The following is a 16,285-nucleotide window of genomic DNA, read 5'->3' as shown; positions in this document are numbered from 1 at the left end:
AGCAACGCGTTATTCTCATAGAATCATCAATAATGAAACGGACGTCATAAAAACGACTATTCTGCAGGTCTCTGAATGAACAAGAAATGAATATCACAAACTAGTGTGAGCGAGAGAATGACTGCACAATGAAAGTCGATTGCAATTTAAATCATCATGGAATAAGGGTATGGAAGGCTTCAGATAAAATGATGCGAGTTTCTGAACCTATTGCAACCACTAACTTTGAGATTTCATGGCGCATTAAAATTCATCTTCTGAATATACGACGGACGATAAAAGATAGTTTATCAGGTGTTATAATCGCGGCTGCGGTAGCCTCTTTTTTAAACGTGAACGTCATTCCTTCGGGTCCTGGAAGTAAGAACCATGTACGGCAGTAGTATATAAAAATGATGCCAAATACACCTTTCAGAGCTTTTCAAATGAAAATATTTACTGTATGCGCAGAGGAGCACATTGCTTCACTAGTACACATCTCTAGTGTGGAGCACGATGACGCAGGAACTTTAAGCTACAATGAATTGCCTCACAAAGGATCTGCAGCCTGTCGCACACAGATTAAGGAGGCGAGATTCAATTGTTAGGACTCCTTAATAAAAAATACGACGGTGTATACAACACAGAAACATGAGCTATGAAAAATAATAAAGCCCTTACGTTCTATTTAAAGTTGGCACAAAGAAAAGAGTGCCAACTGACATCAAGTAATACACCATTCATGATAGCCGAACGAGAAGATTAACTGCAGCCGACAGTGACTTAAAGTAAGGAAATGGAATGGCGTGAATCGGGTTATGCGACGTAATGTACAATGCAATTTATGGGGCATTAATAAGAAGCTGGGTTGTAACATGCATTCTGAATCGAAGATAATTCCACGTCGATGTGATGGCGAGAGTAATTATTGCGAAAAATGATAGCCAATGCATTAGCTGATAAGCACAAGAACATCAAGAGAATTAACCAATGAAAATGCATTAAAGAAACAAATACGATAAATGATTCATTTAAAAATCTTCCTGTGAAAGATTTTACATTTGGAAAAAAATCTCCATTCTGTGCAAATAATTTTACGAATAACCATTTCCGTATAACCGAAAAGGCGAAATGTAATCCTAAGGTAAATAAAAGTCTGTGCTTCTATTGAGAAATTTCTGCACAATTTTGTCATGGCAGAATGTGTTGTGATGATGACAATTCAATAACTAACATTCACACGGTGATATCATGAGGCAGCTGAAACGCGATAGGGGTTCTTTACAAGGTGTTGGCAAATGCTGTTCAAAGAGCGATTAAAAATTACGCAAAATTGATTGGTTATGCTAATGCAAGAATAATTTGTATCCTTCTAATGATTCAGATGAATTTATTGTATACATGTAGCGACGATATTCAGATGGTTGTGAACGAAAAACTCTTGAGAATGAGTTCAAAACATGGCGGTTAGATGAGGGTCAGAGGCAAAGAATTCTAGACTAGTGCTAGACATCGAAAGAGACTTGATATTTATTTAGTGAGGCAAATGCCGAGGGAAGGAAACCGAGAAACCTCTCTAGCATAGACTCATTACGAGTCCTCGTAGAAAGGGAACCATCGATGGTCTTAAAGTTTAACAGTAAACTAAAAAACGAGAGGATTGACGGCAGGACTGACTTACTTTAAAATTCACACACGGAATAAATGATAGTAGAAAATTCCTGAAATATTCTACATATGAACGACCTAAGCTAGGGATGACAATCATTGTCTTATCGTATCAAAGCGAGGGATGATCTCAAAATCTGACTAGAGGAGGAAACTTTGTCTCAGCGACGACGACAAAACTGACCCGAGGCTTCAACATTACCGTGGAGTCAAGCCGTGGTCGCGGCTCAGACCCAGACTTGTTACCATGTTGATCCTCATCCAAGTAGCCCAGCTATTTATTTACACGGGTATCACAATCTGGAGTTATAAAAGGCGAACGCGAAGAGCTGTCATGCTTGGAGCAAATCGTGCAAATAAAACGTAACGTATGATCCGCTGCATCCAAAAGCATGAATTTTCCTGACAATTGAATTTTAATACAAATCACCATTAGCTAACGATATCTAAGCGTTAATCTTCAAATCATTATGTAATATAATAGAAAAATTAGACGCAAAAATAGTCCATACGTACATTGACGCATGAGTGACCGATCGATAAGTTCGATCAACTTCATGGAATCGATTAATTTCTATACATTACTCGTTTGCGAGCCACGATAAAGTAGAGAGCTCGGCTCATTTATTGTTTTAGTATTGCACCAGCACAATAGTCTTGTCTGAAACTCAACCCTTTTGGTATCGAATTAGCACCGTGGAGGACACATTGGTCTCCTTCATTGTTCAAGCTACTGAAGTTGTCACAAGATTTAACTTGGATACCACTACACAGCTAATAGCCGTCTAATTAATAGTTTGACTTCTAATATCTTTTTTAAACACGCCATCAAGACACTACAATCTATTTGTGACTGATTTTTCAAGTGGCTCGAGTGTCTCGACTCCAATCACGCCTTCGCCAACCTTTCTTTCTGTTCTTTCTGCGAGTCTTCCTTCGTTTTCTGGAGCTGTCTCGCCGAAACATTACATTTGTGGGGTCTGCTGCCAAGAAGGGATAGTCATCCGTAGAGTGCAGGGAGCTCGGAAGGAAGCCTCGAACGTAGCCATTTTTAATAAGTTGCGTCTTTTCATCTGGCTGCCACTCCCTTGTTCCAGGGCGCCCAGCCCTCACAAGAGCCGCCTCTCTGTCCCATGCGGTACTTGCCGCCCTCTTTTCCAGCTGTTCCAGGATGTAGCTGCGGGCCCTGCTGGGGCGGATGCCGTACAGGATCATGAGGTTAGCAGTGGGCGTCGCAAGATGTACTCCCGGTCCTATGGCGCCGTTCACCTTCGTGACGTTGAATATGCCAGAAAGACGGGCCAGGTGCTTCTCGTGTTCCGCTTCTCGTCTCTTCTCCTCCCAGACGAAGTAGAAGGTCTCGTGATCATTTTCTGTCGCGACAACATCTAGAAGAAGTGAATTGTTCAATACAATGCGGATGACATCTCCAATCACAGACGATCCGTCTTCTACAACAGTGACGAAGTTAATCAGTACTCGTTTGTTGACAACGCTCACTAAGACACCGGGGCCAAACACATACGATTGTTGAGAAATTGGTGCATACTGCCATTCAAGTGCCGTGGGTTCGTTCTTCGGGGAGAAGAAGCTCAAGTGTTTCAGATAGTTTATTCCTGCTCGATACTGGCACGTGAGGCTACTGCTGATTCCAATTGAGGGTTTCATTGAAACGTCTAATGAAGGCTCAGGTTTCTCCAGGATGCGATCTTTGTAGTCGGAGCCCAGCGAGTTTTGCAAATCAACGCCGGTCATGCGTAGCCACCATTTAACGTCTGCGGGACATACAAAAAGTTACACGAGTAAATAAAGCTAATAATAAGGATGGAATGCGGATAAAATGGAAATATGTCGAGCATTATTAATTGCAATCAATATAAACAACGATGAATTAGGAGTAGAATCATCAAGGAAGTAACTTAGTTAATTTCAAATCTTACCGTGAATCTCCTCAGAGAAGTGGCTTTGCGCGTTGACCGGATCATTATTCCTGAAGCGGTAGACGTACACGTCAGTGACGGGACGAGGAGCTTTAGTCATCTTCTCCCACTGAGGAGTGAGGAACTGAAGCAGCCGAGGATGGTAGCCGAATCCATTCACCAAGACAACTCCAGTGAGAGGTTCAACGAAACTTCCCCAAGGACCGACACCCACCCAGATCTTCTCACCCACCGACTCGATGAGTCTACCAAATGAAGACCATCTCAGTCGGTGGATGAGGGATCCATTCTCCTCGAAGTATGCAATCGGAGAGCCCGCGTGGTCAGTGGCAACATAGATGCGCCCAGTAGGGGTGTCCATGGCTATCAAGTGATTGAGGTCGTCGTAAATTAGCGTCGTGGTGCTGTGTGTTTTTGGGTTATGCACGTGTGTGATAAGGTGTGGCTGGTCCAGCCGACCATAGATGAACTGAGTCACGTTGTTAAAGTGATCGCGATAAGCATACACTCGATTAAGATGATCGTAGCTCAACCTGAACCACCAACGGCGATCAGACTCCCATCCGTGAACGAGCAATCCTTTGGTGTCGTACTCGAAGTTCTGCTGATCGTACCTGATAACAAAGCCACGGGCATCATATTCAATGTTACCATCACCAACTTTGATAACTCGGTCTGCTTCGTCGTAATGAAGGAATTCAGCTCGAGTGTTGTCGGTCGAAGAAAGAATGTTCCCGTTTTGGTCGTAGCTGTAGAGCCACTTGTGTGTACCCGTGGCTTCCAAAAGCTGCCCGTCCATCATGTACGTGTAATTAGTGAACTCTTGACGTCCTGAAATCTCAAGCTCCATTTTACTGATGCGGCCTCTATTGTCGTACTTCAACGCCATGCGAAACACGTTCCTGCCTTGAAGTGTGATCATTTTTTCCGCTAAGCGCCAATAGTCGTCCCTCTCTCGTCTACAGATGAAATGACGGTTCTGGTCTAGAATTATAACGTTGGTGAGGTCTTGACGAACAATTCTCAGATCACTGATGGCTTGCAGAGCGCCAGTCTGATTGTTGAAGCGGATATAAAATGCATCAAACTTGGACGAATCAACTTTCAGTTCAATACGCATGAGGCGTCCGCTGGTGTCATACAAGTAATGAAGTTTAACCTTGTGAAGATCTCCCTTCATGGACCTGAACCGTAGCTTCATTTCTTTCGTCAAGCCTCCGTGATACTGGAACTCGTATCTTACTTCATTGTGGTCATACCTAGACTTGACCCCATGTAGTAGTCCCCCTTCCCAATAATCGTACTCCGTGAACCCTTGGCCGAAATACTCGCCCCTGAGACGCCCCAGGGTATCGTATTCGAAGAGGCGCGTGCCGCCAAGAGGTTGTGTCACGGATAACAGGCGCCCTTGCTCGCTCACTCGTAACTGGAACGAATGACGGTAGAATTAACAGTACAGTACTTTCCACAGTACCTACTTCAGGTAATTAATAGTAGAATTATTAAACGACATCGATAGCGCATGCTTCTGTGTACATGAGTAAATTTTATAATTGTGTATGTATTTAGGATGTTGATCCATAACTTGATTTATGCGAAATATTTTTACCTCCTTCTAGACCAGCAGTTGCGACAGTTTATACACGATTAATAAGTTGGGTATTAGATCTAGCTCTTAGTGTCGAACTGCGAGGCTGCTGAAGCGGTCGTGTATAATATAATCAGTAGAAGAACAGTGGATGTAAAAGAATCAGTTCTCCCACGAAAATTGCAAAAACTTGTGAAAGGAAAATGAGTTTAAAACACTGAACACAATCACAGAAAATACAAAATGGTTGCCTACAGAAGTGCCTACAGAAGCTTTCACGATAGACTCAACGCAATTGAGATGAAATGATAATTAATTAGCCCACGAACTTACAACACCACAATGTACATTCCCACTCGGAGAATGTCAGGTCATTTCTGAGATAAATTCTTTGGTGGATTGCATTGGTTATTACACGAGAAGAATTATACTAACGACATGGACGTTCCAGATCACCCGATTCCTTCCATATTACAAATGTCACTTATTAAATCTTATACCTAGTAAATCGACCACGTTATTACACCAGAAACTAATTACACTTGTGTCGCTAGGCTCACCATGAGAGCGACTTTGTCGGCGGGCAGCGCCACTTTGAGCTTGTAGCAGCCAATGGACATGATGAGGTGGTAGGAGTACGCAGTGCCCGTGGGTGTGATGATGCTCCGTAGGGCGTCCGCGTCATCGTACAGAATCTCGTACTGCCGCCCGCTGGGCAGGATCACTCGTTCCGGCTGAAAAAAAAAAAAATTTGGCGTATAATTGCCAAAATGTCATTGTGAAAATATTAAATTCGAGTTCGAATATTAGCCTGAAGATGAGGCTCCACCGATTGAAGCAATGAAATAATGAAATAACAACGCCAAGATGAGTGGTGAAAAATCAAGAAAATGCTGCTGAAAGTTTTTATACAGAGCATTCAAAAGAACTTGAAATAATTGCTCTAGGTACAAAGCGTTCAAACGAATTAAAAAGTCCAATCAACATATTAAAATCGCTAGAATAAGAAAGACAAAGTTTGTTCAAGTGTTGCAGTTTGAAAATTTCGCAGTAGTTCAAGATTCTAAAGTTAAGGCATAAAATTTATGTTTACATAAGGCCTATGCATGATTTGAACAGCGCCTGTACCATTTTCGTTTTATCAAACATTGCGCTTGTTCTTGTACAACGGTACAGTAAAAGCATTCATAAATATTAGATTGCATATTCAGAATATATTTCCCAATGACAATACTACGCTAGTCATCACCTTTGTTTGTCGGTCGGAGAACACGAACTGTTGCGTGGTGTTGTCACCGTAGGTGATGGCCGTGAGCCGCAACAGGTTGTCATACTGGTACAGCTCTACAAGGTCCCCTCGCGTCCTCCTCACGACGTTACCCCACTGGTTGTACTGCATACTAGCGGGCACCAGGGGGCGGTGGGGGCTGTAGAGGACAGCGTGGCCCACTCTGTCGTAGGTGGTGTTCAGGAGGGGAGCTCCTGAAGGCGACAGCAAAGCTTCAGTCCGAGACGCCGCGTCGTAACGAAGGACGACGAGAGAGGCGTTGTTGACGTGCAGTTCAGCCGTAGCCTGAAGATAATATCACGTATGAATATCACCAAGTAATAATAATCAAATATTAAATTAGTTCACGAGAAAATGCAGTAGGTAGACGAGGTTTAATATGTTAAAAGCCTCAAATATATGTATATGATGATACGCATTTTTACCTTTCAGGACATAGTTATTGACAAGATAGACGAAGTAGAAAGACCAAAAACAATAAGTGTAACAGTTCTAGTTGAACTAACGGGCAGGGAGGAAGAGTAGATCCACTCGTAGGAGTTGATGTCGGTGTCTAAAATACGCATTTTTAATTTTAAAGACATAGTTAATGACAAGATCGATGAAGTATAAAGACCAAAAACATTAACGGCAACAGTTCTAGTTTAACTAACGGGCAGGGAGGAAGAGTAGATCCACTCGTAGGAGTTGATGGTGTCGGTGTCTATCTTGGTGAGCTGGAGGGCAGGCACCGGGAACATCTGAGAGGCCGTAGGGCTCAGAGTCTCGAGGACCTTGAAGGCTCGCTCGTGCAGGCTGACCTCGTGGTGCCAGGCGCTCTTGCGCACCAGCCCGCCCTTGCCTTGCGACATCGTGTTCACAAAACCTGCAGGCAGAGTTATAACCAATTTAAACCTTTCGGGGTGCGTAAGCGAAATAAAAGGTACGAGTGAAACCTAAGAATGGGGTTCGGTTAACTATTATTAACTTCACGCGGTGTTTAAGAAGAAGATTTGCGAACGAGGATCTGGGAGGAGAGCCATATCTAATGAACAGTCAGGACTTCAGCGTTTAAGACCAAGCGAAGCGCAGATCGGAAACCATGACACTGCATATAACATAAGAAGTGTATGCAGTGCCAGCACCAGGCTCACGATAATGAGACATTTCAGATTTGCAGAATACCTTTCAGATTCTAAAGAATATGATCATGAATATGCATATCTATCATCAGGTAAATCACAGATCCCCAGAAGAAATTTACTGAGACTTGGTGTCGGAACAGCCACACATATAACACACAATAAAATACTCCGGTATTTTCATATGAAAAATTATCATCAGAAATTTAACAGCATTAATGCGTTGATAACTTATCGTTATATAATTTTCCAGCTTAGGTTCTGCTATGATTGTTAAAACTGTTCCTATAAAGACGCGGTTTCGCTATAGGTTTTCGTAGCACACTTAGACGTCATTAGAATTTTCCATTGCTTCCCTCTAGAGCTATCAAACACCCTAAGTTTACAGTGGTCATTCCCAGAGAATACTTTTCAGAGCAATTTTGTGCACATCAAACAAGTCGTGCCTGTTAGATAATTAAAAAATCTGTGTTACTCATAATCCCAACCAACTTTGGGACTAACCCGCGGTATGGGTGATGCTGGTGCCTCTGACCGTGGTGGTCTCGAGTTCCTTCTCATCCCTCGCGACAGTGACTTGAGCTCCACGAACGCTCAGTTCATAGTTCAAACTGATGACTTGACCTGTGGGCAGCACTGTACGCGACAATCTGCCTTCGTTGTCGTAATCATAACTGAAAGTCGACCCTCCCCTTTCAACTTTGGAGAGAAGCAGACCCGAAATGACATGATACCGGAAAGTGATATTGTAACCGTCGGGTCCCACAAGCTCTTCGAGTTGATTCCTCATGTTCAGCTTCACTTGAATGCGCTGCTTCAGTGGGTTTTCGATGGACGTTACCTCTCCGTTGCCGTCGCGCATTAACTGAATGCGATTTTGTGCAGCATCGATCACTGTCGACAGTTTACCAGAAGGAGATTTCACGGTGTACGTAAAGTTGTACATTATTTGGTTCGTGACCACATTTCGTGTGCTTACGTGCTGGCCAAATCGGTTGAAAATGTACACTTCGTGGGTGTCAGGCGAGAATATTTCATACTCGTTGTTGTGATTAGGTTCTGGGAGTAGACTTTTGATAGACCGAACTCTGTACCCAGCCTGGTCACTGATGTGCACAACATCGTCGGGTGTGACGGCAATGGCAGATATCGAAGGGAACACAGCACTCGTGGCCAGGACGTTCTCGTGCGCGTGGCAGAAGCAGGACGGGTCGCGGCAGTTGCATCGGGTCTCTGCTCCAGCGAACGTCGAGATGTGACCGTCCGTTGAGATCACACGGATGCGGTTGATGCGCTGCGTGTCGCTCTCAGCCACGTAAAGGTCGCCTGAAACCCCGGAGCGTTAACGCCAGCATATAATTTTACAGCTAAATCATAAGCCATAGAGGAAAAATCTACTTTTTTCTGCAGTTTTAACGCAAGTAAGAGCATATAAGTTACCGCATTGATAACGTGGCAAGCATTTAATAAGAACGCATTTATTTCAATACAATTATTTTTTGATGTAGTAGCAATAGTTGTAAAATCGAAATGAATTGAGCCAAGAATACATCTTACCTTTGAGCGAGAAGGCAATGGACTGAGGTGCCAGCAGGAGGGCCGACCTCGACATGTGTGGGGCGTCGGAAGGTGGGCTGGGGCAGTGAAGTGGGCGGCCAGTCACAATCTGTGAACGAAACAAACGTTTCATTATATAGCGGTTCCAGCGTTTACTAAGACGTAGGCCTGTCGCCGATTCTTAACATTTCATCACATCCACAGCATGTTGTGGGCTTGAACTCACAACTCACTGCTTCAAAATTTCTTTGCTTAACCGCCCGGCCTTCTTGCCAATTCTGACCAGAAACTGGCGCACAGAGCTGGGATCGAACCCGCTCCTCTCTGCTCCAATCTTGGTACTTTCTACTCCAATCTTGGTCCAACTTTAACCACTGGGCCATTAACCAACATTAACCCACCAAACCTTCCATGCTAGCCTACGTCAGGAGAAGGTTTTGCGACTATAGGGCAGAATAGGTAGCTTTTGGTTACCAGGCTTAACACTTCGTCAACTGAGGGTAACTCTGACAACATCTTTAGACCCGAATAACATTGACGGCGGTTAGTGCATCCATAGACAAAAAAGTTTAAAGTCTGGCAGGGTATGAAAATGTTAAGGCTATGATGGAACCCAGACGATACGAAGACCTATAAGAACACATCGAGTCACCTATTAGGTGAGGCCCTAGACAATATAATAATACTAATAATATCAGAATAGCTAATTTAGAATTCAAAAGAATAGAATGCCGCTCTACAGGCCAGCATCAGGCCTTATATGCAAGTAAGAGAACCCTGAGGCCACACTGAGGCACCTGGACGCGGCTGTCTGGCGTGAGGCGCAGCACGAGGTGGTCGTCCAGCACGTACAGGGAGCCGTCCAGCGGCGAGATGGCGAGCTCCGTGGGCCAGCGCAGGCGCAGCGCGTCACGCGCGATGGTCCCGTTACAGGGCACGGGCGACCAGTGAGACCTGGCGTAGGGCATTGGGATCTCAAGGTAAAAAATCACTATAACAAGCACGGTATCATGATCTTATATTGATAACAATTAATTTAGCAGTAAAATTGGTAATTCTTTTGGCAGAATCTTAAGAGATGCTAAAAATGTGGCCCAAAATTCCAGCCCTGAGAATGTCAAGGAAATGGCTAGGTTCTGGTGGCACAAGATGGTCAGGCAAATATAGCGTGTGTGAACGCACAATCCTCACCTCAGTTTGCAGATGTAGAACTTCACGCCTCTATAAAATTGTTTAAATCACGTTTCGACTTCACATATAATTCACAGTACATGAGAGTTGAACTAGTTTCTTATAGTGAATGAAAGTTTTAACCATCAAGCTGAAATATTTGGTGAATGAAGACCGGAATCACCGGATAGAGTTGAAAACAATTTGACCGTAAAAAAGAGTTGACATTAAGTTGCAGGCTAAAAAATATAAAATATTTTGCTAATACATTACAAACATCTATGAGAATGGAAATATTAACAACAAAGAAAAATGAAACGCATTTCGCTTTGGATGAATTCCTTGCTTTTGCTAATAGTAATAGTCTTATCAGAGTTGACTAGGCTAAATTTAGCCTCTCGCTGATTACAGGCATCGCAGAACTCCCACAGCTTCCTGGCTCATTATTAAACCCCCAAACGCACTGAACCAATCTTGATGTTCTCAACTACACGACCACCAAACATATTTTGACCAGAACTGTTACCTTTAGCTAGGATTAAACCCACAACTCACAGATCCAATCTTGGTTGGCTGAGCTCGACCCATTTGGCTAGCCCAGTTTCTTTAACCGATGTGAACTTATGTACTGAGTTACCAACACATTTGATACGTGAAGATTAATGTAAGGTGACAATGTTAATACAATTCGTCACTGGATATTTCCTTATAGAGGTCTTCCTTGTTGAAAGATAATTTCCTCCACTGCGATATGTTCATAATCATTTATGAACCTTACATTTAGCTAAAATGTGGAATGAAAAGCAGTGACCACAAAAAATACGGATTAGGATTAACGACCACGATAGTGCGGGATTATGAAACGCCACCTGTGCTCATGGCCGCCCAGGACGGTGTGGATGATGCCAGCTGCCGTCACGACGCGGATGTTGGTACCGTCAGCGATGTACAGGTCGCCGTCAGCAGACATCGCCAGCCCTGGTCGCATAAGCGAAGTTAGTTTACCTCAAAATAATAATAAAAATAAATTATAATAACAAACTATAATCAGTGTAATAACTGATTCAGATGTGCCAATACTATACCTAATTAATGTGTCACCTGCCATTTATGAAATATAATTCATGCAACCATAGTGTAACATTACTAACAAAATAAAATGGTTTTGAGGAGCATCATTTAGTCAATAATTTTTTTGACCCTGGCATCTCGAGCCGCAACCACTCTACTCACCTAACCACACACTATTCTGGCCGCCCTACTTCACTGTTAGGGTAGGAGCGGCCACAGTGGGCCACCTTACTGGGATGACACACTCCCCTGATCTACTACACGGCGCTCCACTCCACACCTCTATAAAAAGACGCTGAAAGCCACAATACGATACCCCCTCTAACACTAAAAAGCCCAACGCCCAACCTTCGACCACACGACAACGCACTACATCCACTCTGCCACAAGACGTCCCACTCACAGACCTAATCTTGATTAGCTGAACTCGAACCACTCGGCTAGACCAGCACTTTTTACTCATGTACTGAGTTACATACACACTAAATATGTAAATATTTAGCCAAAATGCGGGATAAAAAGTAGTATCCACTCCACCACAAGACCCCATACTCCACCTTTGGGGTAGGAGAGCCTGGCATGGAGCGCGCTGCCGCCGTCGCCGCACTTGGCGCGGTCGCCGGGCAGGCAGCGCTGGCCGGAGCCCGCGTACACGACGGTGTTGTGCGCAGGGTCGCGCACGCTCTCCGTCGAGCGCAGCTTGAGCACCTGATGCGCCTCAGGGTCGCTCACGAACACAGACCCGTCCAGGGGCGACACGGCCATGTGGTAGCGGTAGGACACCCGCGTCTCGCTGAGGGTGAGAGGAAGGAGAGGGCGTTCGGTGAGTGTAGGGCTGAGTGTGGATGTGGTGAGTGATTTGGAGAGGAGTGAGTGGGAAGATTGGGTGAAATGAGGGTAGAATACATAAGAGAGAAGAGAAGACAAGAAATAGAGAAGCAAAGACGAATGAGAAAAACTTACGAAGAACGATATATTTTGAAGAATATGGAGGTATTATTGCAAGCATGTTGCCCAGAAGGCGGTTGGTAAACCCGAGTTTGTAATTATATCATCATCAGCTAAAAAGTACATGTAAAGCGAAATAACGCATAGGAAAAACTCAAGTAAAATTCACCAAAGTAACAACCAGCTGATTCAGAGTTTAAGGTACTGGCACTAAAGTCGTATGACCAACTGAATAGAACTCGCTTTCTGAATAACTCAAAGTTCGAATGGTGATTACTTGGATAATCTTATGACTAGTTCTGCACGAGGTTAGACTCACTTGAGCTTGGCGACTGTGGTGACATTTCCATCGGTCGTAACCTTCCTGATGAGGTTGAAGTCCCCGACGTAGAGAGAGCCGTTGGGGGCGGCGGCGAGACAGGATGGGGACAACAAAGGGGACGTGTTCGCCCGTCCATTGCACTGCGCGTCACACGCGACGTCGCGCTGCTCGCCCGTCCCCAGCAGCGTCGTCACGAGTCGACTGCCCTGGGCGAGCTCCTTGTTGGAGCCATCACCGCGCTGCAGGATGCCTGCGCACCAAACACGTACGTGCGACCAGTGCTTAAATTCTCTTATTTTGCTACTGCGCACCAAACATGTGCGTGCGACTAGTGCTTAAATTCTCTTATTTTGCTACTGCGCACCAAACACGTACGTGCGACCAGTGCTTAAATTCTCTTATTTTGCTACTGCGCACCAAACATGTGCGTGCGACTAGTGCTTAAATTTTCTTATTTTGCTACTGCGTACCAAACACGTACGTGCGACCAGTGCATGAATTCTCTTATTATTGCTACATGATAGGAAATGTAAATTTCTGGTTAACTTGCGATTTAAGCAAACAAGTGATTTTTATACTTATGAATGAACATGCAAGAATGAGTTTGTTACCTCTTACATACATTTTTCTTATTTTCGCATTCTGAATAACTTTTCTTCGTCACTCAACAAAGAAAGTCATGGAAACAATGATTAAGCATGAAAAACACGCTTGCAACACTGAACATGAAACCAAGGCAACTCAACAATCAAACCATCGTAAACGATTAACACAAGATTATTTACACGATATTTTGCTGTTAAAAACGGCTCTTGGAGCACATCACTATAATGAGCATTAAAGAAGGTTGTTTACATTTTCATACTTTTGACGATAGTTCTAAAAAAAGTCCTCAAAAAAATTCACTCTCCGTACAACTATAATATCTTAGTCCGACTAAAAATCATGTTTTAATGATGCCATGTATCATTGATGCGAAGATTCGCCCCAACTGAAGCTAATTATCGAGACTTCCTAATAACCTGCATTCGTGATTACCTTGGTTGAAGTTATAGCTGTGATGAACATGGATGTTGAAGTCTCCCACAGCAGAAATGGTGAGGTACTTGGCTGCTGCGTTGACGGTTTGATGCTCCCACAAGATCTGTCCGCAGTCCGCGTGTTCGTAACCAACCGACACGCGAGCTGTCGTCTTGCCATACACGCCTTGCCTGATACACGTACGCATTCTTTAAGTCATGCAATATCAATCCTAGTTTCAACTTTTTCATCAAGGCCATACGTCACTTCTAGGGAGCCATAATAAATACATGAGCAATAAAACTGTTGTTAGTAAATGACACCATTGAAACGGAATATATAAAAGATTTGTAGGTTGCGAATAAGTGACATAAATTACTTTAATACGATTACACGAGGACTGCCGTTGAATATATTTCAGCAATACTAGATTATTGTTTCATCTCAAATGGTTCATATGTCCATTTCCAATATGAAAATGAACATATGAATATATCTAATGGATGGACATATGTTCATATATCCAATGCCCATTTCCTACACTGGAGAAGTTGGGCCTCTGTCAAGAGAAATAAATCGTAGTTGTCCAACACTACCGAAGGCCCAGACTAAGTTTTGCTCTCTGCAGGAGTACCAACTCACTTGTAGACGTTCTGTCTGTTCCAGGAGTAGGTGTACTTGATGCTTGGGTCAGCCTCGAAGACCTTAGTGTGTAGGAGTCCCTCCAACATGATGCGCAGGTGAACACGTCGCAGGGAGGAAGGGACGGTGTCCGGTGTCAGCTGTATGCGGATGGTGGACTGGTAGCCGCGGGCCCTAGGACATGAGACACGGTTCATTCTCATGTACACTTAATTAAAGTACACTTTACTAATATATACCTTACTTGAATACACTTTACTAATGTACAAGGTGTACATTAGTAAAGGTACACTTTACTAATGCACACCTTACATGAGTACACTTTATTCAAGTTCACTTGAACTAGGTACGAAATCATCAATTGAATTAAAAATAGTATGTACTGAGCATAGTTTGTGAATCAGAAGGCTTCCAACAAGAAAGAAAGGATTAGAATTACTTAGACCAACACTGTCACGAGGAACTTATTTTGCATGCTCACCGCGAGGAATGATAGATTAAGTAGAGGTCAGTGCCGGGGATCTTGACAGACTCTTGAAGAGCTTGAGTCTCAACGAGGACTGCGTCGTCGTCAGGACAATCGCCTTTGACCCCCAGAAGTGACGTGACCATCACAACAGGCCTCAACAAGTCGTAGTCATGTTCGGGACAAGGTTTGTGGTTGCCTGCTAAATTGTTGGCAAAATTGCGTTCCGGAGACATTGCTGTGTTTTCTTGCGCTGCGCTCACATGCATGACGATGTCATCGAGGACTACCACTTCGTTCCAAGGCACCATCACTCGAATCTGAAGAACAAGACAAATCTTAATAGCAAATAACAAATACAATGAGGCGTAATAAACAGTAAAACGTTTTTATTAAAATCTATTGACAGATATAGTGATACAAATTACATTTAATAGAAATCAGATTGCAGATTTTAAGAGCGTTTTCTAATGATTTTCGGCAAAGTTATTTAAATCCGTTAATAGAGACAATTTAAATTATATGACTGAAAATTTTTGACCGTATGAAGTAATTGGCGTTTCTGAAAGTATAACAATACGCAAAGTATTTATTACTATACTAGTAATAATACTACCGTTTCACACTGTAAAGTCTACGGTAAAAGCTCCTGACATTCAACTTACTTTATTTACATGAAACGCGCCTTCAAGATAATACTGAATTACCTCTGATCAAAATTAATTTCCTGATGAAACGTTTGTAATCAATTCATTTAATATATCATTAAATATTTCAATTAATTCAAGCCCAAGTCAAAAGTAAACCGACACGTAATAATTTCAACAAAAATTAACATCAGTGATGGAAGTTTCCTAAGCGTTTGCAACATATACCGCAACAAGCCGGTAACCACACTTGCAATCACATACTGAGCTTTTATCACGGAATGCAGACTCTCCAACTGATTGCGCAGTAAATTCTTTCATGCATGTGTTACGGACCTCGGCAATGATCTCATAAACGTGTAAAAAATATCACTGTTAACTTTATCAATACTAAAAACAATAATGGACAGTGAAGAAAACTCTTTCAAGCATGTGTTACGGATCTCGGCACTGATCTCAAATATCACTGTTAACTTTATTAGTACTAAAAACAATAATGGACAGTGAAGAATCACCTCCTTGGGCTGGAAGACAGGCCGTCCCAGCAGCAGCGTGACAGCGCCACCGCCGTTCACCATGAGGTCGAACCAACCGTCGCGGCGGGACGTGGTCGTACCGACGTTCTTGTCGCTGGTCGACACGCGCACTCCGATCACGCCTCGACCGGCACGCGTCACCACGCGACCGCGGATCACCGACGCGCGTCTGCAAGTATATTCACAGCCTGCCAACCTCTGGTCAATTGCAGCATCTTCAGCGCAGCCTATCATAGGAGTGTGACTAACTGCCTAGCGTAAAAAAAACCTTCTAGACACTCAGAACCAGAACCAAATATTTATTATGAAATGTTAAATTACA

At 43.4% G+C, this 16,285-nt stretch overlaps 1 protein-coding gene across 1 annotated transcript in view; it reads right to left on the bottom strand.

The window, feature by feature from the left end:
- Positions 1-1,035: 1,035 nt before the first annotated feature.
- LOC108671605 (teneurin-m) overlaps positions 1,036-16,285 on the bottom strand; it is a 70,040-nt gene continuing 54,790 nt past the window's right edge. Inside the window, exons 14-28 of the mRNA XM_047885370.1 lie at positions 15,943-16,132; positions 14,796-15,100; positions 14,315-14,488; positions 13,691-13,863; positions 12,650-12,902; positions 11,940-12,175; positions 11,181-11,289; positions 9,939-10,095; positions 9,142-9,250; positions 8,089-8,910; positions 7,117-7,328; positions 6,425-6,748; positions 5,736-5,909; positions 3,588-5,013; positions 1,036-3,422 (exon numbers count right to left, since the gene is read on the bottom strand). Of these exons, the coding sequence (XP_047741326.1) occupies positions 2,509-3,422; positions 3,588-5,013; positions 5,736-5,909; positions 6,425-6,748; positions 7,117-7,328; positions 8,089-8,910; positions 9,142-9,250; positions 9,939-10,095; positions 11,181-11,289; positions 11,940-12,175; positions 12,650-12,902; positions 13,691-13,863; positions 14,315-14,488; positions 14,796-15,100; positions 15,943-16,132 (5,578 nt within the window). The 3' untranslated portion in view covers positions 1,036-2,508. The remainder of the gene's footprint in view (positions 3,423-3,587; positions 5,014-5,735; positions 5,910-6,424; positions 6,749-7,116; positions 7,329-8,088; positions 8,911-9,141; positions 9,251-9,938; positions 10,096-11,180; positions 11,290-11,939; positions 12,176-12,649; positions 12,903-13,690; positions 13,864-14,314; positions 14,489-14,795; positions 15,101-15,942; positions 16,133-16,285) is intronic.

The sequence above is a fragment of the Hyalella azteca genome, unplaced genomic scaffold, assembly GCF_000764305.2.
Source record: "Hyalella azteca isolate HAZT.00-mixed unplaced genomic scaffold, Hazt_2.0.2 contig17699, whole genome shotgun sequence".
Lineage (NCBI taxonomy): Eukaryota > Metazoa > Arthropoda > Malacostraca > Amphipoda > Hyalellidae > Hyalella > Hyalella azteca.
Note: the sequence above shows the minus strand (reverse complement) of the source record. Positions and strands in the feature narration are given on the sequence as shown.